The following is a 27,239-nucleotide window of genomic DNA, read 5'->3' as shown; positions in this document are numbered from 1 at the left end:
GCTTACTTCACCAATGGAAGCCTCAAAAGTAAGGGCAAGTAAGTCTTCAAGAGAAATAGAAAAGGTCTCGAAATCTTTCCTAGCAAACTCAAAGTCAGATAGCCTACCAAAGAGATGATTTACATAACCCAGCTTGTAGAAATCGGCCTAACTCTAAACAAGTGAAGCCTCGATCCTAGCCTTTTCACCCTTCAACTGCTCTTTCTCCTTGAATAGACCAACATGGAGGCGCTGCAGCTCATCCACTTCCTTCTTCAGATTTTCGTTAATCTTCAGTGCACCTTGGAGTTCCAACACTTGGGGTTTAAACCTATCAATGACCATCTTGAAGTGGATCACTTGATTATAAGTAGCAATTAGCTTTTCATCCTTTGCATAAGCAGCAGAACGAAGCTTAAAAATGACACGCTCAAGATCTTGAATCTGAGGTATGTAACAACCAATCTCCGTCTCGACACTTTCATACTTAACTTGGATTGTGTTAAGCCTAGTCTTCAAGTTAACGATCTCCTGGTGAGCGGTCTTAAGTTGCAGAGAAGTGAAGGCAGAAATATTGGATCCCTTCAAAACGATGAGCTTATACTCCAACCTTTTGATCTTCTCGGCAGAAGAATAAGCTTCAGCTGCCATAGTCTTCGTCATCTCCTTGGCAGCCTTGGTATCCTCTTGGTTAATGAGCATAAACTCGGCTACTATAATCATCGTTTTCTGCATCATAGCAAGTTGAGTAGTTTTTATATATTGGGTTGTATGCTTCGCAAAGGAACTTGGGCAAATAATTCCTCAAAGGCCATCAACAAGCTTGGCACATGCATCCATGTCTTCAAGCAGATTTGGCTTCAAAATTGCACATATCTCAGCAACCTCTCCAGAAACAGGCTTGGTGGATTTCTCACAACTGCCCATGAGAGCAGTATCATCTTTCTCAGCAGGCAAACCAGTTTTAGCAACAAGAGGAATAAGCCTTGGCACCACTTTAGCAGCAGAGTCCACCTTATTGTTTTTCATAGTAGCAAGCCTCCCCGAAGGTGAACCAGACTTAGCTCCCAACGAACGTCTTGGCACAAATTTCAGCATTGGGGGCACGATGGAACCTCTATGCTGAACAATCCTATCAGCAATCGTACTAGCTATCTTCAGCATAGCAAGCGTTACCGGCTTAGATCTAACTGCCTCATTTCTTGCTCTTGGAAAAAGTTAAGTCAATCGCAAGCCTATTGGCAGTAGGTGAACCCTTACGAGCAAATGAGGAAGTCTTCAGTGTTTTCTCAACCAATATCGCTTGAGCAGGTGGGGAAGATCTTTTCTATCCACCTTCATTCATAGCGAGCTTCACGACATCGATCGGACGAGCTAATGCCTCTGCCTTGATCCGCTTTATCTCATTTCTCGTGGGCAGCCCACATTTCTCCCAGCAAAGAGGACTAAGCAGCCAACGTCATTCAAGGTACTCAACAGGGATACCTATAGACTAAGCAGAGGAGGATAATCAACAAATCAAATAGCAGCTCAGCAAAAGCACAAAGCAGCCTAGAGACTAAGCAATCCACTTACCGGTGATGAAAATCGTCAAAACGCACAGCTCAGGGGAAGAATCAGACTCCCACTCTCCATTTATCTCTAAAGTTTCCTTGGCCCATGTCAAAGAAGTACAAAAATTTGTTAACGGTAAATCCCAGTCAAAGAATTGTCTTAGATTGAGGAATCCCACCATCACACGGACCACAATGGGAAAACATTGAGTGGGGGCACACTTCATAGAGCAAAGCACTTCTTGGAAGAAACACTGTATGGGAAAAGTAAATCCCAACACGAAGTAGTAGGGGTGAAACTTGATGGCTTTCCGAGCCTTACTACATGGCTCAGGGCTGCTACCCTCCTTGACATGCTTCACACACACCCTAGAAAAAATAGTGTGCTTATATGCTTCAAGAAAATCTATGAACGAGTTGTCAGAGCTAATTTTGAAGTAAGCAACCTTGAAGTAGCCCACTTTACCCAAAGACCCGCCTTGGCGATACAATGGATGCACACCATTGTCACTATTGTGACTTGGAGAAGACATACTCGAAGAAATTCTACAAAGATATAAGGAAGAATCATTAGACGGCTGCACAAAAAAAAAAAAAAAAAAAAAAAACAATAACAAGCGCACCAGGCCTTATAGCTCAATGACCAACTAACCATAGACCCAAGACTGCAGAAGCCCAGCAGACACGCCAAGCCCTACGGCCTAGTCCCTTTTCCCTTGGCCCAACTCAACTGGAAGGGGGGGCAGACGCCCTCATACCTCCCACACTTTCTCTCTGCACATGGGCCCTAACCTAACAAACCAGGAGGCCCACACCTCTTTGACACCACCTCAGCAGGCCAGGTTCAAAGCCCAGCCAGCTGCTCACATCCTTAGCCCGTGCTAAGCCCAACCTAGCTCCCATTGAGCTCCAATCAGCTCGGCCCAAGTCGAGCCGCACCAGCGAACTTGAAGAAGAAGAAGAAGATAACCTTAAATAGCTCCGGCAGCGAGATGTTCGAGGTGGAAGAGGCAGTGGCCATGGAGTCGCAGACCATCAAGCACATGGTGGAGGACGGATGCGCCGGCAATACCATTCCCTTGCCAAACGTGACGAGCGCCATCCTTGCAAAGGTCATTGAGTACTGCACAAAGCATCGTGAAGAGGGCATGGCTATTGCTACTGACAGCGAGAATAATTTCAAGGAGTGGGATGCCGAGTTCATAAAGATCAACCAAAACACTCTCTATGACCTAATAATGGCGGCAAACTATCTCAACATCAAGGGCCTGCTTGACCTGACGTGTCAAATTGTGGTGGACATGATCAAGGGGAAGGCACCTGAAGAGATTCGCAAGATGTTCAACATCAAGAACGATTTCGCTCCAAAGGAAGAAGAAAAGATTCATAGGGAGAACTAGTGGGCTTTCGAGTGAACTATAATTATTTAAGGGTTTTTTTATTAACATCCCACTTACTGTTGAATACACCATACATAAAAGTTTATTGTTAAGTGACTTATATACCTAATATAAAATGACAATTTAGGCCAAATAAAATTAAAAAAAAAGAAAAAAGAAATAATTTTCTAAATACACCCCAAGTTAATTTAGACTTGTATTCTAAGATTGCGTTTTTCAAGCTCTCAAATTCACTCACATCCTTCATTGTCGAACAAGACCCTAACTACTAAACACACAAAACGTGGAAAAAGATTATTTTTCATCCTCGTTCTGCATATCTTCAATTTGCTTGATTCTCTTATAAGAGAAATTTTGGAATTGGAGAAACAAAACGGAAATTGGTCTGTTTAAAGCCAGCAATACATTTTTTTTACTTTGCAGGTGCAACCTAGAAGAACAAACTGATATAATAAAGTGGAATGTGTTCACAAATTTAGCTTTGACCATGATAGAACGCCAAATAGTTGTGCATGTGAATTCATATATATTCGGACAGAGAAGGAACAATACAATCTTATAGGCAATCCAATTATCAAAGAATAGATCAGCGGAAAGTATGGGCTATTTAACCCAACCGGATGACAATGTTATAAATTAAATAGAGAATAGGGGAAATTTTTTGTTTCATACTTGACTCATGTTCCTTTGCTTGTTCATCGTCTTCTGTTTGTTCTTTGTATTGATGTGGGGTTTAAGTAGAGCGTGTGGGGCGTATATATAGCATGTGGGGTGTGAGGGTAGCATTGGAAAACAATTGGGGGTGTATTAAGATAAATTTTGATTTAAAAATATATGTGGGGTATATTAAGCATGTTGGGTGTAGTCAACAAAATATGGTGTGAATAAAACAACCCTTATTTAAGTACTTTTAATTACTTCACATTTAAGTTTCTTCGACTTTATTGAACAGGCTTAGCCTACTGTCAAACTGTCAGTGTTATAAATGGTTTTTTACTATTTTCACTAAGATAGTCAATATATATGTGGTGATGGCCCTCTCGCAAGCTTTTCTCGAATCTATTAGCTTTTTGTACGGGTGTGTCATAACATGTAATCAGAACGAATCAAAGAAGTTTGTTTATGGGAGGAAAAGGGGAACTTGTGATTTATGTTTTGGCCACTAAAGATAAATTCCTTAACATGCAAGTAAAACCAAGTCATTATTTGTAGTGTGACAAAAACCTGGCCTTGAGAGAGAGAGAGAGAGCCCCAAGAAAGAAACTGGTTGCTTCGTTGGTGGTTTCGCGGTTTCTCTATTAGCAGCCCAAAATGAAAAAGAAAATTCAAAATGAAAACATATTCAGACCCCCAACCTTATAGACAAATGAGATATGTTTATAGTATTAGTTTGATGCATTGATCATTGGTTGCCGTATTCTACAACTTTGGCCTCGTTTGGTATAGAGAATTGGATTGGAACACATAACTCTATAAATTCAAGATATTTTGAAGTAAAAGAGAATGACTTTTCAAATTGAAATGGATGTTGAGAGTATATCAATCCCACATTGGGGAAAGGAGGAACATTATTGCATGTGCTTACAATTAGTAATTGAGCTACTCACCATATTACGAATTGGTCTATGGTGGAATCTCAACTTTCTTCATGTATCAGAGCAAGCTATTCCAGGTTTGAAGCCCAACGGTCACACATACTCCACGTCACCTTATTTGTGTTGCTCCACATCGGGGAAAGAAAGAACTTTGCATGTGCTTATAAGTAGTTAGGCTACTCTTCATATTGCAATTTAATTTTATAGTCGAATCTCAACTTTCTTCAATGGATAACGTTTATTCTTGAATAATTCATCTCCTACCTCTATGCTTGTCACAAATTGGGTAGTAGATTTCACACACGCTATTTCACATCACACACACACCTTTTCAACTGTTTAATAAATATTTAGAGTGTTTGTAAGATAAATTGAGATGTGTGAAAATCACCACCATGTATACAATTACATAAAAAAATTAAAATAAAAAACTATGAAACAACGAATAACGTGTTTGTGAAGTAAAATAAGAAGTGTGAAAATCACCATCCTAAATTTTTCATTTCTTTTTTCAACGTGATAATAGTCTACCTACGCGGCTCATTCATCTAGCCCGTCTTAGGGTAAAAGCAGCCAAGATTCAGAAGGGCCCGAACCATTTTTCTAAAATTCCCAGCTCATTTTACACCGAACAGTTCAGAATTAGCAACTGCATGGAATACCAGAAGTTTCCTGGTTGGTCGGTTGAAAGTCCAACACTTCAAATTTGAAACCAAACACCCGACGCAAACCGCCCGACCGCATTTCGTCGCAACAAACCTCACACGCTTGCATGCGTCGGTTCAACATTTTATTCTTACGTACATATCTCAGAGTCAATGCAGACGGTCCTAGATAAATAACTTACGTGAGGTTATACAACACAACGTTTTCTCCCTCACAACCGAAAGAAAGGAAACTAATAAGTCTCTGTAATTTCAGCAACCCAGGAACAAATTGCTTCAATGGCTTCCAATGGGAAATACGGCTCTCACCCTTACGCGCCCTCTGCGCCATCCCTGCCCGATTCCTACGGTCCCCAGCACTCCCAGTACTCCCATGGTTACGGGCAGCCACAGCCGCAGCCACAGGGGTGGTCTTCTTCTTTTTCTTCATATGGGCAGTCGGGTTTTCCAGCGGGGACAGACCCGGCTGTGATTAGAAGCTTTGAGATGGTGGATAGGGACAGGAGTGGATACATCGACGAGAACGAGCTGCAGCAAGCTCTGTCTTCTGGGTACCAGAGGTTTAGCCTCAGGACCATTCGCCTGCTCATTTTTCTCTTCTAAAGTCCCACGGATTCTCTCAGAGTTGGTGAGTTTTTGTCTTCCAATCAATAGCTTCCCTGTTCTTCAGAATTTGATTGATTTGATTAGAAATTAGTGCAAAAATTAGGAAATTTTGATGTTTCAATTGTGAAATCTTTAGTCATTGGTCAGCATCCTGTTTTATTTGACCTGATAAAAATGGTTTGCCCCTTTCAGCTTGTAGATTGTTTTCTTTCCCTTTTATATCAAAGCAATAATCTAACTCTTCTCACTTTATTAATTTGCCCTAAATTTTTCGATATAGGGCCCAAGGAATTTGCTGCGCTCTGGACTTGTCTTGGACAATGGCGAGTAAGTATCATCGGTTACTCGCTTTTATCATATGAATCTCACCTTATAATTTTGTTAATGGCTTAGAGTTTAGGGTGCTTCCGGTCCCGTTCATGCAGCCTGAAGAATGCTTTGGTTTTTGTTAATATATAGCATGCAGCGGGTACTATTGCAAGGATTGAGGCGCACTTGTTCAATGGTTCAACTCTTAATTCATGTAACCTACTCTAGAACTGTTTCAATCGTCTAGTGGTGAAGCTCTATGCCATTTGGTTCAAATAACCACTAAATATGTTTCATATGGTTGTTTGATAATCAAGTTTGGGTAACCCAATTGAGTCTTGTCATACACTGCCAATCCGCAATGCCATTTTTAGGAGTCAGAGACTCAGAATGCTACCTGACTTCCTGCTTGTCTGAAGAAAATGTGTTTAGATTTTATAAAATCGATCCCATGTTCTCTTTGCTACAAACTGTCACTCTGAATTATGGTTTGAACCTGAAATTGCAGTCCATATTCGAGAGGTATGACAAAGATGGGAGTGGAAAGATTGATTCGATGGAACTCAGAGATGCACTCTACTACGGTCTAGGCCTTGCCATGCCACCTTCTGTTCTTCAACTTTTGATTTCCAAGTATGATGATGGAAGTGGCCGCAGGGTTGAACTAAACTTTGACAGTTTCGTGGAGTAAGTCTTCTAATCTAATGTAGTGGAAACTTTCTTTTGCTAGTCTGTGAATTAGGACCACTGCTAAAGTGAAATCACGTCTAAATGTATGACATTACCATTAGATATTTCACATGACTTGTTTCGTTCTCCCTGAGAATCAATTCGTGGCTATGCTTCTTCTGACATCGCGTTTTGTTTGATATGCAGATGCGGGATGATTGTGAGGGTGAGCAAATTGCTAGGTTGAAGCGTTTCTCTAAGCAGATAATGCAGTGTGCGATTTGACAAAGAAACAGCTATCTTTTGTTCTGAATTTTTTTGCTGGAATTTGCTAACAACATATAAATATTGTTCTTATTTTGATTTCAGGGTTTGACCGATAGGTTCAAAGAGAAAGATCGGCGGTATACTGGTTCAGCAAATTTTGGTTACGACGAATTTATGTCTATGGTCATCCCATTTCTTGTGTCGTACAATTGATTTAGCCTTCCTCTTTGTAAGTATTTAGTTTGTAAAGAATTTCGTATTACATTGTTTTGTGTTTGCTAGTGGGGAATTTGTAGTGTACATTAGGCAAGCTTTATGCATTTGAATTGTAAAAATTGTTCCCATTGTATATTTGATTGTTGTGTTATAAACAGGCAAAATGAGAGAGAATTTTTGCTAGAGATTGAATTGGAACGGGCGCTCTACTTATTTTCTTTACTCGTGTCGGACTAGGTAAATGAATGAGGAAGGAGGAGAGGAGATGGAAACCTAGATTATTACTTTCTGCTTTTGATCTCTGTTGTTGTATTGGTATGATACAAGCATACCTCTATATATATCGAGTTTCTCATTGGACACCTCTTTCAATGCATGTAGAAAACTTACACACCCAAAATGGTAAAAAAATCAAACTTCTACTATTAAGCCATACATTTTTTACTTCGAATAAGGATCATATCCTCATTCTCTTTGTGAGCATCCCAAGAATTCGTGTATCGTGTCCGTTCATCGTACATCATATGGTTAGAAATCATTTTAAATTTTATTACTTATAATTGAACATAAATAGTATCTGACGAAAACTAACCTCACGATGTACGGACACGATTCACGGATTTCTGAAATCCTCACAAAGAGGATCCGGATTCTTTTACTTCTATTCTTCCATCGTCCATACTCAGCCACATGATCGTTTTATGCGGGCATTCACACCCATATTACAGTGTACTGATATATTCACCAATTTAAGAAGACACGCTCTAGGTAAATTTAAAGAGTTAGATAAGTTGGAGGTATATGCAATTGAGATTATTCATTCAGAATAGTATCCTACTGTCGAACTTTTTTGTAATTCCTATTTCGGTCTCCCTTCCTAATCTTCTTTTTAGTACGTTTGCCTTCACGTGTTCGAAACAGAAAACATCCTACTGATTGATCATTTTTATGCAAAAACTGAGTGTTTTTTTTTTTTTTTGTCGAAAATATAGAAATTTATTAAACCGAATGGCAAAGTTTACATCAGCTGCAAGAATAATAAATAAAAAATTCGGGTCAATCTCATCCCAAAGGAACCCGCCACCATGCTTGGTAGCAAACGAAGCCACCTCATGAGCAGCCAAGTTACTTTTCTGGGGAACGAACCCAAACTTAACAAAATCAAAATGCATAGCTAAAGAATCAAACATCAAAAAGCACCCCTTTAATATTGCACCCCGTTCCATTTTTCTATTAACCATACGAATCAAAGATTGGGAGTCAGACTCCACCTCCACCTTTGTATAGCCGCTTAGTAGCGAAGCTATGTGAGGGTGAGGAGTGGCGGCCGCCACTCCCCTCGCCAGAAATCAAGCCCAAAAGCGGTGGTTCCGCCCTTCCGGTCTCGTCGAAAGTGATGAAATTTCGTGTGGTTTCTGGCGTTTTGAATTTCCCTGCTCTATTGCACCACGGGCTGATCGCGAGCTCTCTTTTTTCCAAGAAAAAAAAAACCTAGGCCAAAGAAGGGAGGAACAAAGATCTACAATTCGTAGCTTCTACAAATGGAGAGCTTCTATCTAACGAAGAAGAAGAGAAAGGAAAAAGAGAGAGACTTTCTCTCTCCCCCATCCCACCCACATGCAATTACAATTGGCTATTACTTATTGGCCAATCAATTTGTGCCACCTAACTTGCTATTACTTATTTATATTAGAATTTGTTTTGTTTTTTAATTATTGTCCAATTAATTTGACCATTCTTTCAATATTTTTTAAGCCACTTGTTTGACACTGTTATTTATCTTAAAATTCACTATAAATTTATACGAGCTTCAAAAAATGATTTGTAAAATATTATGAACTCGTAATTATTTGTTTTTTTTTTCTCTTACCATCAAATTCAACAAAGTAATAAAGAAAATTTGTCAATATTTTTATATTATATGTTTTATAATCAATGTTTTTCGGATATTATATGGTATATAATAAATAGACAATTATTTATACGGTATATAATAAATTTATTCAAATTTGCCTAGGTCCTCGCCTAAGTGTAAAGTCATGTTCACCACCTGACTATAGCTTAGTATCTTTTAAAATTTTGCTAATTATACAGTTAAGTAATAGGACAATACAACAAGAAACGGTGCTAAATCATCATTCAAATAATATTGTTGTTCAAACCCTACTTCGACTATTTTGAGTAGTCCAAATCCTCATTTGAATATTTTGGTTAGTGCAAATTCTCCTATGAATATTACGGGTAGTGCAAATAATCTTCTTGCAAATCCTAGACTTAGACCTCGAATGAATGTTCATATTTTTTGGGGACCCTAAACTTTTTAAATTTCGCCCCTTCCCTCGAGAATTTCTGGCTTTGCCACTACAGCTGCTGTATCTGCAGAACATCAATGCTGCCCTCACGGCAGCAGCCTCAGCAGCAATGGTAGAACTAAAAATCAATTTCAAGCTCGCTTTAAAATCCCAGCAAAGTCTCTTAACACCCACCCATAACCACCTAACCTCGTCTTTGAGGTCCAAGCACCATCGCAATTAAATTTCAAGGTTCCAAATTCCGGCTTCTTCCAACCTCCCTGCAAGCCCCTTTCCGTCGGAACACTTCCAGGATAACACGGCCCCTGGTTATCAATCTTAACCATAGCATCTCTGAACTCACTCACCTGCCCTCTCCACAATTCCAAAGCCTCCGTTGGATTCTAAGTCGTCCCACGAAAAACCATATCATTTCTAACCTTCCAACTTCGCCAAATACCAAAAACAAATTCTTGCAAAAGATCGTCCTAGTGTCACGGGATGACTCTTTAAGCCTTCCGCCCGTGCGGCACTTAGACTTGAATACCTCGATGAACAAGCTAAGTAAGCCTTCGAAGCCTCGCTTCCCCGGATCGAATCACAAAGAAAGCTAAGATAGCTTGGAGAATGCTAAGATCACTTAGAAGATGGGAGAAAGGAAGCTTTGTATTGAAAGTTAAGAGAACTTTACAATTGCTTACAATTCTTGGATGGTTTGGCCAAATGGCCTTACCTCCTATTTATAGGCCTAAGTCACCTCCTCAATGGAGGGTTCTAGAATCCCCTACTTACATCCAAAAATATCTAGCATAGTTCTAGATACAACTTGCCTAATCTAGATTATTCTAGGTGAGGCTTAAATATGTACACTTGTGTGGAATGTTCCGGAATGCCCTAGATTATCTTGAATGCTCCGCCACGTTCTTGATTTCTCCGGGACGTTCCAGAAGCTTCCATGAAGACATGGCTTCATGGGCTTAGATATATGATGTCTTGGGCATTTTCTTTGTTTTTAACACATGGCCCGTGACATCCTCCCCCACTTAAGCCGTCGACGTCCTCGTCGACTCTTGCCTCTCGAATGTCTGAATCAAGTCCTTATATTGCCACAAGGACGTCTCCTTCTCCCATGTTGCTTCGGAGTATGGTAGCCCCTTCCATTTGACAAAGTACTCCACATGCTTTGGTTGTCTTGGTCGCACCACGACACGCTTGGCTTCAATGCTCTCCACTTCTTTGTCAAATGCCTCCGTCATCAAAGGGGGTGCTCGATGAGACTCACCTCGGCTTGGCTCCTCATTGTCTGCATGATAAGGCTTCAAGTTGCTCACATGGAACACCGGGTGAAACTTGAGGCGGGGTGGGAGTTCCACAACATAAGCGGCTTTGCCAACCTTCTTGATGATAGGGAATGGTCCCTCATACTTCCGCAACAAGCTCTTGTGCAAGCCACGAGTACTCTTGTGCTGAGACGCATTGAGCTTCACAAAGACTTGGTCGCCAGTTTGGAACTCCACATTCCTTCGCTTGCGATCCGCCCATTTCTTTATCTTCTTTGAAGCCTTCTCCAAATGAGCTCGAGCAAGTTCGTGGGCTAATTGCCACTCCTTAGCGGTTTTGAAAGCGGCTGGACTATTCCCCGTGTAGCCAGTCACGACCGTGTTCGGGGTCAAGGGTTGTTGCCCTATAGCCAACTCGAACGGACTTTTCCCCGTCGACTCCGAACGTTGCAAGTTATAAGAGAATTGGGCAACATCAAGTAACTTAGCCCAATCTCGTTGATTGGCACTAACATAGTGCCGTAAATAAGTCTCCAACAATGCATTAACCCGCTCCGTTTGTCCATCAGTTTGGGGATGAAAAGCTGTGGAGAAGTCTAATTTCGAGCCAAGTAGCTTGAAGAGCTCCTTCCAAAATCTACCCGTGAAGCGAGCATCTCGATCGCTGACTATGCTCCTCGGAACACCCCAATACTTCACCACGTGCTTTAAAAACAAGCGTGCAGCTACTTCGGCTGTGCACTCGACAGGTGCGGGTATGAAAGTGGCATACTTGGTGAATCTATCGACCACGACGAAGATAGATCCACATCCATCAGACTTGGGCAAATGTGTGATGAAATCCATGGTTAAACATTCCCATGGTCTTGATGGGGTGGGAAGTGGTTCCAACAGTCCTCCCGGTTGCTTTTGTTCCACTTTGTTTTGTTGGCACACAAGACAAGTCTTCACGTATGAATCTACATCATCCCGCATTTGTGGCCAATAATAAGCATCGCTCACCAAAGCCAACGTGCGGTGAGTGCCAGGATGTCCTGCCCACATTGAGTCATGGCACTCCTTAAGGATTTCTTTCCTTAAGCTTCCCCACTTTGGGACATAGATCCGCTTGCCCTTGGTGTATAGCAAGCCGTCCTCAAGCCAAAACCTTCTTGTCTTCCCATCCTTGACAAACTCCACAATGTTCTTGGCTTGGACGTCATGTGATAAACCTTCTCGGACACGGTCCAAGAGATGGCTTTGCGGCTTGAGTACCGTAGCCATTAACTCTACTCGTCTACTTAGAGCATCGGCCACCACGTTCTCCTTTCCTTGCTTGTACTCTAGCTTGTAATCAAACTCCGCTAAGAACTCTTGCCACCTTGCTTGCTTAGGTGTGAGCTTTTGTTGGGTTTGAAAGTAGCTAGTGGCAACGTTGTCCGTCTTGATGACGAATGGGGTACCAAGCAAGTAATGCCTCCAAACTCTGAGGCAATGGACGATGGCAGTCATCTCCTTTTCATGGGTCGTGTACCTCTTCTCGGCATTGTTTAGCTTGCGACTTTCATAGGCTATCGGATGTCCCTCTTGCATCAACACTCCTCCTATGGCAAAGTCGGAAGCATCAGTGTGCAACTCGAATGGCTTACTAAGGTCGGGCAACCTTAGTACAGGCTCCTCCATTAGGGCCTTCTTCAACCTCTCAAAGGCCTCTTGACACCGGTCCGTCCATTCCCATGCCTTGTTTTTCTTAAGAAGGTCTGTTAAGGGTGCCGCTATAGCTGAATACCCTTTTATGAATCTCCGATAGTAGTTGGCTAGCCCCAGAAAGGATCGTAGTGTTGGTACCTTGGTCGGCGGTTCCCACTCTTGAATGGCCTTGATCTTGCCATTTTCCATCATAAGTTTCCCCTCCTTTATCTTGTGGCCGAGAAATTCTACTTCTTTTGTGGCAAAGGAGCATTTCTCCTTCTTGACATAGAGTTCATGCTCCCGAAGGGTCTTGAACACTATGCGCAAGTGCTTGACGTGCTCCTCCAATGTCTTGCTATAGACAACGATATCATCAATGTAAACCACGACAAACTTGTCAAGATAAGGATGGAATACCTTGTTCATCAATGTGCAGAATGTTGCGGGGGCATTGGTCAGACCAAATGGCATGACTTTATACTCGAACGCTCCATATCTAGTCACCATCGCCGTCTTCGATTCGTCTCCAGGGGCTATCCTCACTTGGTAGTATCCCGATCGAAGATCTAACTTTGTGAAGTACCTTGCTTCACCAAGTTGATCGAATAAGTCGGCGATCAACGGAAGTGGGTACTTGTTCTTGATGGTAATCTTGTTCAATGCTCTATAGTCGATGCACAACCTTAGGCTACCTTCTTTCTTGCGTTGGAACAGGACGGGTGCACCATATGGGGACTTGGAGGGTTGGATGTAGCCAGCATCAAGTAGCTCGTTGAGTTGCTTCCTCAATTCCTCCAACTCGGGTGGCGACATCCTATAAGGTGATTTGGAGGGAGGCTTAGCACCAGGCTCCAACTCAATCGCATGGTCGACCTCTCTCCTTGGTGGCAACTTCTTTGGCAGTTCCTTAGGCATCACGTCCGCAAATTCCACAAGGACGTCTTCCACTTGTTTCGACAAAGGCCCGTGCTTCTCCTCCCCTTCATTCAACATTAGGGTTGCAAGAAATGTGGCCTCGCCTTTCTTCCAAGACTTGGCAAATTGAATTGCCGACAAGTGTTGGGTACACTTCTTGGCTTGCCTTTCCAATGGCACCAGGCAAGGTTGTCTCCCGTCGGCTAGGATACAGAAGATATTGTAGAAGGGAATGGGAAAGGCTCGTACCTTGTCCATGAACTCTAACCCAATGACTACGCCATAGTCGTCCATCTTGACTATGGTGAAGTCGATCGTTCCCTTCCATGTGCCAATGTCTACGTGCACATTACGCGCAACTCCAACAATGGGGGTGGCGGCGGAATTTACCGTCTTCACGCTACCAGGCTCCTTTGTGACTCGGAGGCCAAGCCTTGTGGCTTCCTCCGACGTCATGAAGTTGTGTGTTGCTCCCGTGTCCACCAACACACGCGTCGTCTTGTCACCAGTCTTGACGTCGACGAACAATGATCCTCCTCCAACTTGAGCCTTAGGTTGTGGGAGGGTTGTCTGGATGGCATTCAGTAGACGGATGCATCCCATCGTTGCATCGTTACTCTCTTTAGCCTTGTCCTCCTTGAAAGCCATGGCCTTAAGGGCCTTCTTTTGTGGGCAATCTCGCATCATGTGAGGGCCGTCGCATAGGTAACAAGTGGGTTGCCAAGACTTACCCTTGCCTTTGTCATGCTTATCGGCTTTCTTCTCCTTCGGTTTGCTTGTCTCGGCCTTGTCCTTCGGCTTATGTTCTCCCCCACTTCTCTCATGGTTACCCCTCTTCCCCGTGGACTTGGAATCACCTTGGTGGCTTGATTTAAACTCAATCAAGGATTCGGCAGCGGCAATGGCATCAGACAATGTTTGCACGTGTCTCCTTTGTAGTTCGAGTTTTGCCCAATTTTGCAGTCCACTCATGAAGTACATGAGCTTGTCTTCCTCTAACATGTTGGGCACCTCGAATAACAAGCTCACGAAGGCGTTGACATAGTCTTTGACGCTCCCCGTTTGTTTGAGCCACCTTAGTTTCTCCTTGGCTTCGTACTTGGCATTTTGGGGATAGAAGTGCAACATAAGATCTTTCTTAAATTCATCCCAAGTGGTGAGAGAGAACGTACCTTGCTCAATCTCCATGCTCCGACGACGCCACCACATAAGGGCATTGTCAGCTAAGAACATGGTTGCCGTTGAGATTTTGGACTCGTCATCTTCAAGCTTCAGGTACTTGAAGTATCGCTCCACGTTCCACACGAATGTGTCGAGCTCCTTTGCTTCCCTCTTCCCATTATAGGATTTGGGTTTAAAGGAGTCGATTACCTTGGAGTCCAACGACTTGATTTCCCTCGACCCTTGCACGAATTGCTTCACGACTGCTTCTTTACAAAACGCCACATCTCCCTTGAGTTCCCTTGTGTCCTTTATCTCTTCTTGAAGCGCCACAAACCTTGCCTCTATATTGTCAAGGTGAACCTGGACTTCCCTCCGCATCTTGTCTGCCATGGTGTTGAGAGCGCCAAGGAGCTCATCTCGTAGCCCTTCCACCAAGCCACGCAGTTCATCCTTACCATTGTCCACCATGGTTTGGATTTCCTCCTTGTCGACAACATCCTCATCAAGTCGAGTATCGAACTCGAGTATGGTTCGTTCCACCTTCTCGAGTCGCTCCTCCATGGTCTCCATCGATGCTTGCAAGTCCTTTAACTTTGGTTTGCTCTTGGCAACGTCTTGGACCTCGACAGCACGCTCCCTTAGATCGGAGACTCCGGACACCATCTCTCCACTTGACATATCTTACTTTCCTTCAAGTGATTCACGAACTAGGCTCTGATACCAGCTGTCACGGGATGACTCTTTAAGCCTTCCGCCCGTGCGGCACTTAGACTTGAATACCTCGATGAACAAGCTAAGTAAGCCTTCGAAGCCTCGCTTCCCCGGATCGAATCACAAAGAAAGCTAAGATAGCTTGGAGAATGCTAAGATCACTTAGAAGATGGGAGAAAGGAAGCTTTGTATTGAAAGTTAAGAGAACTTTACAATTGCTTACAATTCTTGGATGGTTTGGCCAAATGGCCTTACCTCCTATTTATAGGCCTAAGTCACCTCCTCAATGGAGGGTTCTAGAATCCCCTACTTACATCCAAAAATATCTAGCATAGTTCTAGATACAACTTGCCTAATCTAGATTATTCTAGGTGAGGCTTAAATATGTACACTTGTGTGGAATGTTCCGGAATGCCCTAGATTATCTTGAATGCTCCGCCACGTTCTTGATTTCTCCGGGACGTTCCAGAAGCTTCCATGAAGACATGGCTTCATGGGCTTAGATATATGATGTCTTGGGCATTTTCTTTGTTTTTAACACATGGCCCGTGACACTAGGCATCCATATCATGAACCCTTGAACATACATTTTTCCAGCACTCCCGAATGTCGCTACCCACAATTGCAAGGGAATCAACATGTAGAGGTGAACCAAACCAAAACATGCGACTAAACTCACTCCTAAAGAAAAGGTGTTCCTCTGTTTCGTCCGCAGACCCACAAGCGTGCAAGCTCTCTCAATATTCATGCCACGTCGTATCAAGTTCGGTTTCACCGCAAGCGAGCTATTACACCCCCTCCAAACGAAGAACTTCATTTTATTAGGCACAGTCAGCTGCCAAATTTGCTTCCATAACCCCTCCACTGCCGCACCCCCACTACTCCTTCCCGTCCCTTGCCTTCCAAAGTCTCCGTTTGCCTGCAAGTCCATCGCAACCCTGTTCCCCGTACGAACCGAGTAATTTCCATCAGTCGTATAGTGCCAAATCAAACGATCATGGTTACTCGTTTTGGAGTTAAGGTTAAATATTTGAACGATAATTTAGTGGAAGCCTAAAACAACTTAGTAAATATTAAACAAAGGATTAGTTTGTTTAATCTTTCTTGTTCCTGCCTATTCCTTTGCTTGATTTAGCCTGATTAATTTGTATACTCCTTGATGCACCTTCTTCTCTTTCTTTCAAAAGTTTTTTTTCTGTCATTTCAATACATTATCGTTTCGTTTCTTCTAGCGACACTCAATCTCCAAATTGTTCTTGATTGAATTATAAATTTCGTTGCAGATGATTTTCCACATTCATTTTGTGATTCGAATTTGTAAACGGCCCCATACGGCTGCAAAGGGAAAAATCTGACTCAAATTACACCTGGCTGCGCCTTTAGCCGAATGGTAGTATGGTAACACCAACACCTTTGTAAATTGTAGTAGAAAAGGTAGTCATCATTGAGAGAGTTGATGAGTGTCTAGGATTACTACAAGTGTCATTATGTCATTGGTTATGTCTTAAGGTAGTTAGATGAGGGGTTTATTTGAAGACTAAATTTACAAACTAAATTATGTGTCACCAATAGGAATGAACATGTTTATCAACATTTAAGTAATAAATCAATCATCAACTTCCATATATTTTAGTTTTCAAAACTTTGTTTACAAATTTAATCTCCCTAACATTACCCTATCTTGTAATCTATAAATACTCATTGTTGTAATTATTACATCATCACTTGAAAAGGATTGAGTTTTTGTTACGAAACTTTCCCTCTCTTGCAATAGCTGCTATCTTATTTATTTGCTTCTTCTTCAAGAACCAGTGCCGGCCCTGACGATGTGCAAGTGGTGCCACTACACAAGGCCCTCAAATTTGAAAGGTCCCGATTTACGATTTTACTTTACCTATACATTTCATATATAAATTTAAACGTGCAATGATATACTAAATTGTTTTGTTAGTGCAATTGTCTTGAGTATATTATCTGTAACCCAAGAACTGGGTTCAAGTCTGCCCAGTGGTGATTTTTTTGTGTGTTTTATTTTTAATTATTTTGGTATCTAAAGCATGGTTTTGTGTTTTATTTTAATTTTTTTGGTATTTAAAAGCATGGTGTTTTGAACCCAAAAACTTTAGGGAGGCAAATAGGCACCTAGCCACCACACCAAGATTTTGTTTTTCTTTTATATTATCATTTTTTATGATTAAAAATGTAAAAGAAGACATAGCAACTATAATGTTAGACCTTGTAAGGGTTTTTATTCATTTTTTTGGTATTTATAAATAAGGAGTTTCAAACTCAAAAACATAGGATGCAAATAAATACCTAACAACCGGTCCACCACTCCTATTTTTTTTTTATCTCAATTCATACATAATCATAAAAATTAAAATGTAAAGGTTTTGTGTTTTATTTTAATTTTTTTTGATATTTAAAAGCATGGTGTTTTGAACCCAAAAACTTAGGGGAGGCAAATAGGTACCTAGCGACCACACCAAGAATTTTTTTTTTTCTTTTACATTTGTAGACATCGAAATTTCGGTAAATAAATGTTGACCGATAAATCAAAGTTTCAACGCTCATGTATTACATAAATTTTACACGTAGCGTGTGTCTAAACAAAAAAATCGAAATAAGTTGGAAAAGTCATCAAACAGGACACGTGTCAACACCTGGCAGAAACGATTTATTTCATCTGGAATATTATATTCAAAATTAGGCCTTAGAAATTTCTATAAATAGAAGGCTAATTCATTCATTTAGAGGGAGGAACCAAAATCATTAAGCAAGCTCTGAAGCTCTGAAACTCCGAAGCTCTCAAGCATCCAGGTTCCCGAAGAATCAAGAAAGCTCTCTTCGTTCTTCGTTCATCATTCATCCTAAGATCAAGCCCCAACGGCCCTTTGGATCAACAATCATCCACCAATTCAAGATCAAGCCCCGACGGCCCTCGAAGAAAGTGTTCTTCGTTCTTCGTTCATCGTTCTTCCAAGATCAAGCCTCAACGGCCCTTTGGATCAACAATCACCCACCAATTCAAGATCAAGCCCCGACGGCCCTTGAAGAAAGTGTTCTTCGTTCTTCGTTCATCGTTCTTCCAAGATCAAGCCCCGACGGCCCTTGGATCAACAAGCCACCGTTCTTCAAGATCAAGCCCAAAAGCCCTTGAAAATCCGTTCATCACTGTTCTTCAAGATCAAGCCCAAAAGCCCTTGAAGATCCGCTCATCACCATTATTCAAGATCAAGCCTCAAATGGCCCTTGAAGAAACACTCATCCTCAAGATCAAGCCCCAACGGCTCCTTGAAGATCCGCTCAAATCCACTTTCAAAGATCAAGCCCACGGCCCTTAAAGAACGTTCATCCAAGATCAAGCCTCGATGGCCCTTGGATCAATCACACATCCACAAATACACACCTTATGGAGATCGAATCAGAGGATCAAAATAGAGAGAGATTGTAACCCAAAATCATCAAAATAGAAATATTTGTTTGTACACGTTGTTCTTGTCTCTTTCGTTTCAGGAATTTTCCGTGTTCACAAATTGGCACGCCCAGTGGGACAATCTCTACCTCTCATCTCTTTCTTCGTTCAAGGAATCCAAACACGCCTCAAAGTCAATGGCATCAAGCAAAGGACAAGCCTTTCTCACAAAGGGAAGAAACCTGAGCACTTCCACCATGAACGGAGCATCCATTGGCGCCACAACCGCTCCTCAACATGCCACTTCAAAGTTGGTGCCGCTAAAGGAGCAAGGGGAGCATCAAAGGCGCGAGTCTTTCATCAACCTGACCTCGCTGGGGGCACCGAAGCATGATGCTGAGGCACACAAGATGACATCCCAAAGCAGCCAACGATGTTCTTCGTCAGCATCCTGGATGTCTAAAGGAAAGTCACGCCTATTGGTTGCACAAGTCATTACCATCGGCGTTACCTCCATCGAAGAACAACTGGCTCAAATGAATGAAGCAATCATAAGGCTAACACAGATTGTGGAAGAAAAAGACTTGCAAATCGCTACACTCGTCAACCGACTGAAGCCACAGGACGGCGGGAACCCCAAACCAGAAGATGATCCACTAAAAAGAGGAGCTGGCGAAGAAGATGAGCCTTCGGTGGAGAGAATCGATGTGAAGCCGGAGCAAGACTAAGCAGCGGCACTCATAGGATCTCTTTCTATCCAGCAGCTGCAGGAGATGATCACCAACACCATCAAGGCACAGTACGAAGGGAGCTCAAATACCTTCGGGTTGTACTCGAAGCCGTATTCAAAGAAGATTGACGCCTTAAGGATGCCGAGGGGTTATCAACCGCCAAAGTTCATGCAATTTGATGGGAATGGAAACCCGAAACAGCACGTTGCCCACTTTGTTGAAACTTGCAACAACGCAGGGACCGAAGGGGACTACCTCGCCAAGCAGTTTGTGTGCTCGCTGAAAGGAAACGCCTTTGAGTGGTACACGGACCTAGAGCCTGAGTCCATCAACAGCTGGGAGCAATTGGAGCGGGAATTCCTCAACCGCTTCTACAGCACCCACCGTACTGTGAGCATGCTAGAGCTAACGCGCACAAAGCAGTGGAAGGACGAGCCAGTCATTGACTACATCAACAGATGGCGCACTCTAAGCCTCGACTGCAAAGACAGGCTCTCGGAGACCTCTTCAATCGAGATGTGCGTCCAAGGCATGCAATGGGGTTTGCAATACATCATTCAAGGCATCAAACCACGGACCTTCGAAGAGCTAGCCACCCGCGCCCATGACATGGAGTTGAGCATCGCCCATCATGGGAAGAAGGAATCGATCGCCGACTACAAGAACGATAATGTTCTTGAGACAAAGGTGGAGAAGGCTGCGTGGAAATCTACCAAGGAAGCAATGACGGTCAACACAGCTCCCGTCAAAATCCCTACACGAGGCAAGGCGATTCAAGCCGAAGCTTTTCGTGATCAAAAGATGCGTAAACGCACTTTGAAGGAGCTTGAGGAGAAGACTTATCCATTCCCCGACTCTGATGTGGTTGCCATGCTGGATGACCTGTTAGACAAGAAGGTGATCGGTTTGCCTGAGTGCAGATGGCTGGAAGAGATGAATCATACCGACAGTCCAAGATACTGTAAATTCCACCGCTTCATCAGTCATCCGACAAAAAAGTGCTTTGTGCTGAAAGATCTCATCATGAAGCTGGCTCAGAAAGGAATCATCGAGCTAGATCTTGACGATGTAGTGAAGTCAAACTATACCACCACCACTTCTGGCTCTTCCAACTCAAAGTTTTTACCTCAACCGCCGGGGGCATCCTCCAAGACAAGCAAAGTTGAAGGATGGACTCAAGTCACTCCTAAGAAATTGCACAAGAAGCATACGTCTCCTCCACAAGTTCGCCAATCGGAAAGGGGGCAAAGCAGCTCTTGTCAAACTTCAAAGCAACGTGAACGTGTTGAAAATGATAAAATTGCAACACAAAGATTGTCCGTTGCCATCACGATGTGCGACTTCTTACCCGAAGACTTCTTCAATCACGCGGTCAAGGCTCCTTGCTATGAAGATGGTGAGGAACGCCTCTCTAAAATTGCTTGACAAATTCACCAATTCTCCTCGCCCGCATGAGTCTAAACTGCATGGCACAAAGCTCCTGGTCTGCACGAGCATAAAAGGCAACACCAATGCTTTTTGCCTGCACGAGCCTAAACTGCATGGCATAATGCTCCTGGTCTGCACGAGCATAAAAGGCAACACCAACGCTCTTGGTCCGTACTAGCATAAAAGGCGACAACCACTAAGTGCTCTGGGCCCGCAAGAGCATAAACTACATACGGCACCAAAAAAAAAAATCTGTATTTGAACTACGTTTTGACTTGATCTCTTTCTTTGGAAGGGTACGTAGGCAGCTTGAATATTCAATTTCAAGTTCAGTCACATCAAAATAAAAAAAATAAGTGTTTTATTAAATAGAGTCAATTTTATTACAAAAAAAAGGAATATACAGGTATTATATATATATATATATATGTGTATATGCATATACATAACTACCAAAAGCCCAGGCCCAGTTCTTGGTCCTACGGCCTTCATTTCCTGTAAAGTCCAGGCCCAAGTGAACTCCGCTCCATCGACTGCAGGGCACCGCCCTCTGGACCATCTTCCCCCTCTCTATAATCAACATCCCTGCTCTCCGCCGTTTGAGAAACCCGTTGTTGAGAAGCAGCTGCAACCATGGCGCGGTACAACAAGGTTGCCCCGAGCCCTCTGCTGAAAGACCAGCTCTGTATCTTCTCTCTGCTCCAAGCTCCTCCGCCTTTCATCTCATGCAGCAGCGTGCAATGGCTTCTATACAGTGACAAAGCAGTAAAAAGCGAGCGAAGTGCAGCCTCCGCTCCAGCTCAACCCACGACATCTCTATCCACTCTAAGCTCAGATCAATCCCCCATCCCTAGCTCTTGCACTCCGAACCTGGGTCCCTCTTCCATGACCGACCTATCATAAAAAATCACACCCTCTACTTCGTTTCAGCTCACCAGGATCCCAGTCGATACTTCAAATCCTGGTTTGATCTCTACTCCTCCACAATCGGGTCTCCATGCTTAACGTCGTCACCGCCTTTGAATCGAAGCTGCATCAGTCAGGCGACAGATTCCAATCGAATATCTCGGTGCCCAAACAGGTGCTGGTTGACCATTACCCAGAAGGCGAAGAAGCAACTAATTTGTTAGCGGGGTTGGAGTTTCCGGTGATTGCAAAGCTGTTATTTGCGAATGGCAGCGCCAAGTCGCACGAGATGTGTTTGATTTTTAGCCCTAAGGGGTTGCGCAGTCTTCTGGCCGATACTGATAGTCCTATTTTGCTGCAACAGTTTGTGAACCACGGCAGGGTGGTGTTCAAGGGTTACTCAATCGGAGAGCACGACCAGTGCGTCAAGCGGAGGTCACTGCCGGACATTTTGAAGGAGCAGGTGACCACATTGGAAGGGGCAGTGCTTCCTTTTTCACAGATATCAAATTATGCGAATGACGAGCATAATCTGGCTCATGATCTTCACGAAATGCCTCCGCTGGAGTTTGTTGAGGAGGTGGCGAAGGGGGTGTGGGCCTCAAACTCTACTTTTGTTTTTTTTCAACTTTGACGTGATAAGGGATTCGAAGGACCCCAGCAGCTATTTTGTGATCGACATCAATTACTTTCCTGGTTATGCCAAATTGCCTAACTATGAGCATGCCTTGATTGACTTTTTGTTGAATCTGCTTGCAACAAGTAGTCATCCCCAAAGCCAAAACCAAAAGAAACTCCTGCAGCTCAAGGAAGAATAAGCTGCCACAAGTTTGGAGTCCGATGTCAAACAACACAGGGGTCATAAGGAGGAGTAGGAGGAGCCGAGCAAGAGAAGGAGATTGACAATTGTGTTACTTAGATTGGGTTTTTCTTTTCCAATTTAGGTAGCTGTGAATTTCTTCTTGCGATGAAAGGCTGAAGTTGTTTGAGCTTGTGTGACTCGGTTGAATTGCTGAATGCGTTGAAGCTATCAGAGGAATCACGTGCATAATGTTGGCATGGGCTCGGCAGGAATTGACGAGGCGGAGTCTATTGGCTGTGCTCAGTGGCTGCGATCTGCCCTCTGCTCATCACCCAGCACCGCTGCGACTCCTCCACTTCAGGTTCGACGCCCTACACTCTACCTCAAGCTCGTCACTCCAGCTGCTTCTGCACCTCCGCCATGGCTGCTGCCTTTGAATATGATTGACAAAACCGAAGTTTGTCAACACACACCCAAAGATCTCCTCCATCTCTTGCCTCCTACAGCTCCGCTGCTCCGTCAAGTTCCACCCCTGCAAAGCACCATATATAAAGAAAAAAAAAAAAATATATATATATATATATATATATATATATAAAAAAGTTGAAAGGTTCATGATGGTGGTGGGTATGAGCACCACCGAAAGAAAAAAATAAAAAAATAAAAAAAATGATGGTGGACGACACCATGTGAAAGAAGAAAAATATAGTAATACAAAAAAAAAAAAAAAAAAAAAAAAGAGGTTTCAGGAATGGTGCGGATTGCACCATATGAAAAATGATAATTGTGGAACCAAAAATATTCGCTAGGCGACACGTGGACTTTTGGACAAAAGAGGACAAAAATACCATCGAAGCATACTAGGATTCCTACGCGCGAGCAATGGGCAATCATCTTTCAATCAAGTCAAAAGTGCCCAAAAAAGGTAACAATTAAAAACCTCTTTTATCAAATCCTTTCTATAAGGTATTTCCCAAAACCTAGTATTTTCTGTTTCATTATTTAGCTAATCAATTAGCTAAATAATATATACCTACCATATCTCCTAAAGTCATCCTTAATAGTCAATAAAAATCACCCAATTAATAGCCCAAAACCGGCCCCCACTATTCATATCCTCATCTTTCCCATTTTCCTTATTAAAATAATCATTCATTTTTTATAACCACTCATTTATTCTTTTCATATTTAATTAGCCAATAAATTGGCAAATTAAATATGAAATTAACCCCCACTAAAAACCCTATGGCCGGCTACTATCATTCAAAATAGGGCAAACCCTAATTCTATAAATAGACACATATTCTCACCAAAAATTCATTCCAAACCTCTTGCAAAAAATCCCAAATACTCTAAACACTATTTCTCTCTAAAAATTCTAACTTTGGCATCGGAGGTTCTTCGGCCAAAGCCCCCCCATTCATCGTGGGCGCGTGAGGCTTTTGGCCTTAACCTAAGGTGCTAGTTGTTTTGTAGGTGCAAAATCGTCCAAGATCGAGGAGGAGAACATTTGCATCCACAAATTGGTGCTTTCATTGAGAGTTGAAATCCATACTCGTAGAAGACTCTCGCACAAAAAGGTTTTTTCTTTATTTTCTAGTCCATTTGAATATTTTTCATACGTTCTTATTATTAGAATTTTTTACTTGCAAAGGTTCTTTGATAAAACGTATAAGAAAAATATAATGGCTGGAAATTTAGAAAATTCCGCAAGTAAAAATTCTAATAATCAAGAAAGGGAATTGCGGAGATCCGTGAAGCAAAATGCGACAATAAAGGGGGCGGCATCATCACCACGAGCTTCCACCATGGGAACCACCGTGGTGGCTACCTCGGTAGCCACCCGCGGCGAGGTCCATGGTGCCTTCACCACAGCCACCATGGGAACCACCGCGGTGGCTACTTCGGTAGCCGCTCGTGGCGAGGTCCATGGGGCCTTCACCATAGCCACCATGGGAACCACCACGGTGGCTACTTCGGTAGCCACTCGAGGTGAGGTCCATAGAGCCTTCACCACGGCCCGAGCCGTGCCATCCAAGTTTACGTGGACCCAAGCTCAAGCCTCGCATTCACGTGCACCGCGCATTAAGCAGCCTACTCCCGTGATCCAGCCTGCTCTTGTAGCCCAGCCTGCCCCAGTGATCCAGCCTGCCCCCGCAGCCCAGCCTGCTCTCATGGTTTCCCAAGCTGCCCAAGTCGGCCCGAGACAATTTCAACCATCCAGACCAATCATCGAGGCTGAGGCGTTTTCACCACATTTCTCTGCAGATTTGACATTCCCCAACTCAAATCTCGCACTTGGAATCAACCACCCTTTTATTGTTCAAGGAGGTGCATTCCATCCAAGTTCTTCCAATCCGAACGGCGAATAAAACTTGTCCCGACAAGTCATAGAATTGACGAGCGCCCTTGCACAACAAACTACCTTGGTGAATCAACTTTTACAACGCACTGAGATGCAACGCGCCCACGATGAAGTTTCCCGAAGTAGAACAAAGGTAGACAATGAGCCTTTTAAGCAGCGTCCTGGAAAGCAGCCATTCAACCCATCACAAGTTGAGCATTCAGACAGTGCACACTCTCGATTGGGCCCCCGAAATAGCGTATACTCCCGTCTTAGCGTGCGGAGGAGCGTGCATTCTCGGTTAGGCCCACGGGCAAGTATACATTCACGGTTGGGGCCACGCTTTGATAATCAATATGGGCAGCCTTCCAGGCAGAGCATTCATTCGCGATTAGGCTCACAGGGAGTATTCTCCACATCACATCGGAGCAGACAGCCTTACAAACGGAAGGAAACAATCATTCAATCCGGCTCTAGTTCAACCGGTAGCCTGCAAAGAAATCCCTCGCCTGCTATGAATCTATCTCATCCATTGCAGCCACAGCGTAGACGAGCCGAGCGAGAAGAAGAGCAGCCTAGACCGGTAGAAAAAGACCAAGGGCAGCCAAAGGCCCCGCTACCTCAACAAAAGCAAATCCAAGAAGAGGTAGAAAGGCTTTTCAATGAACGGATGCGTGATTTTCGGCGCAACGAAATGGTTGATGAGGCACTAAGGCGAGATATGACCAACATAAGCAGGTCACCTTTCGTGGATGAGATAGAGCAGGCAGAGCCTCCGCGCAAGTTTAGCATGCCGCACTTCACATCTTTCAAAGGAGACGGGGATCCCGAAAGACACTTGAAGCATTACCGAAGTGCGATGGTCCTTTATCGGAATAATGACGCCCTTATGTGCAAAATATTCGCCACTACTTTACAAGGCGAGGCACAAGATTGGTTTCATACCTTGCCAGCACGATCTATCCAGAATTTTGATGATCTTTCCTTGGTTTTCACCAAAGAATACTCATCTTATCGATCGATCAAGAAGAAGTCCGATCACCTGTTCAACGTAAAGAAAAACCCAAAAGAATCGCTTCGCGATTACGTGAAGAGATTCAAACCAGAGAAGGCGAAGATCGTCGGATGCGACAACTCGATAGCAAGTGCAGCCTTCCAAAAAGGACTACCAGCAGACCACCCACTGTTTGGAGAAATGATCATGAAAGAAGGCCTAACTCTAGCAGATTCCTTTGCTCTGGCAGAAAAGCATGCGCTTTGGGACGAGGCTCGACAAGCAGAAAAGGCTCCCGAACAGCCTCGAAAAGAGTTGGCAGCTGCTCAAAAGAAGGATGAAAAACAACCCAACAAGGGCAGGCAGGAGTTCAAGCGCAAGGATCGACCCACGACCAAAGAAGGCCCGATGACCAATAACTATTCTAAGTTCTCAATTCCGATTCATCAAATCCTTCGTGACATCAAGAATTAACCATGGTTCAAGTTGCCGAAACAGTCAAAGGGAGATACTTCCAAGTTGGACCACACCAAGTATTGCGCATTCCACCGAGGTTCTGGTCACACAACCAACGACTGCTACACTTGGAAGAACTACCTAGAGAAACTCGTGAAAGAAGGCAAAGTCGATAGATATTTGGACAAGCCAAGTGAGCAGCCAAAAAAGAATGCAGACGGAGATGAGGAGCCACCAACTAAGATGATTCGAATCAATGGCATTTTCGCTGAATCCGAGCACTTGGGGGTCACTAATAATTCCAAAAAGAGGAAGATCCAGCAGGCTTTATTAATTTCACAAGTTCAAGCAGTCGATACCCAACCTGGACCTATCATTGGCTTCACGGAACAGGATACGGAAGGAGTCGACTTCCCACACGACAATGCATTAGTGGTATCTGTCCAACTAGCCCATGCTATAGTTGATGTGAAAAATAAGTTAACACACAAAATTAAACCCTATTTTTATCAAATGTAGTAAAGTATGTAAGTAGGGATCGTTCTAGGCCGGGGATTAGGAGGGATTGCTAAACACTTGAAAACTGACTTAAAAACATAAAAACAAAATTTAAAACACTAAACTAGACTCAAAGAATGCAAAACTATACTTTAAAATACTTAAACAAACATAAAACTCAAAACAGCAACCTAATGACTCAAAACTGCCTAAAAACCACTTTCTGGGCAGTTTTGAGAACTTAACAAGAACTTGGACGAAGTTGGATGAAAACTTGAATCAAAACACTTAGAAACACAAATCAAAACACTTTCTAACTAATCTAAGACTTCAAAATAAAGGGGGATTTGTTTTGGACGAAAATTGAAAACAAA

General features: G+C 43.1%; 2 protein-coding genes and 1 pseudogene across 2 annotated transcripts; all 3 read left to right on the top strand.

The window, feature by feature from the left end:
* Positions 1 to 2,524: 2,524 nt before the first annotated feature.
* LOC103410877 (SKP1-like protein 1) lies at positions 2,525 to 2,932 on the top strand. The gene has a single exon (XM_017325662.3). It carries the CDS (start codon positions 2,525 to 2,527, stop codon positions 2,930 to 2,932), a length of 408 nt encoding a protein of 135 aa, XP_017181151.3.
* Positions 2,933 to 5,337: 2,405 nt separating this feature from the next.
* Positions 5,338 to 7,476, top strand: LOC103410872 (probable calcium-binding protein CML48; annotated as a pseudogene).
* A 14,386-nt stretch (positions 7,477 to 21,862) lies between these two features.
* On the top strand, positions 21,863 to 22,405 carry LOC103428854 (inositol-tetrakisphosphate 1-kinase 1-like). The gene has a single exon (XM_070819578.1). The coding sequence runs from the start codon at positions 21,863 to 21,865 to the stop codon at positions 22,403 to 22,405; it is 543 nt and encodes a 180-aa protein (XP_070675679.1).
* Positions 22,406 to 27,239: the final 4,834 nt, after the last annotated feature.

Source organism: Malus domestica, chromosome 03, assembly GCF_042453785.1.
Source record: "Malus domestica chromosome 03, GDT2T_hap1".
NCBI classification, from domain to species: domain Eukaryota; kingdom Viridiplantae; phylum Streptophyta; class Magnoliopsida; order Rosales; family Rosaceae; genus Malus; species Malus domestica.
Note: the sequence above shows the minus strand (reverse complement) of the source record. Positions and strands in the feature narration are given on the sequence as shown.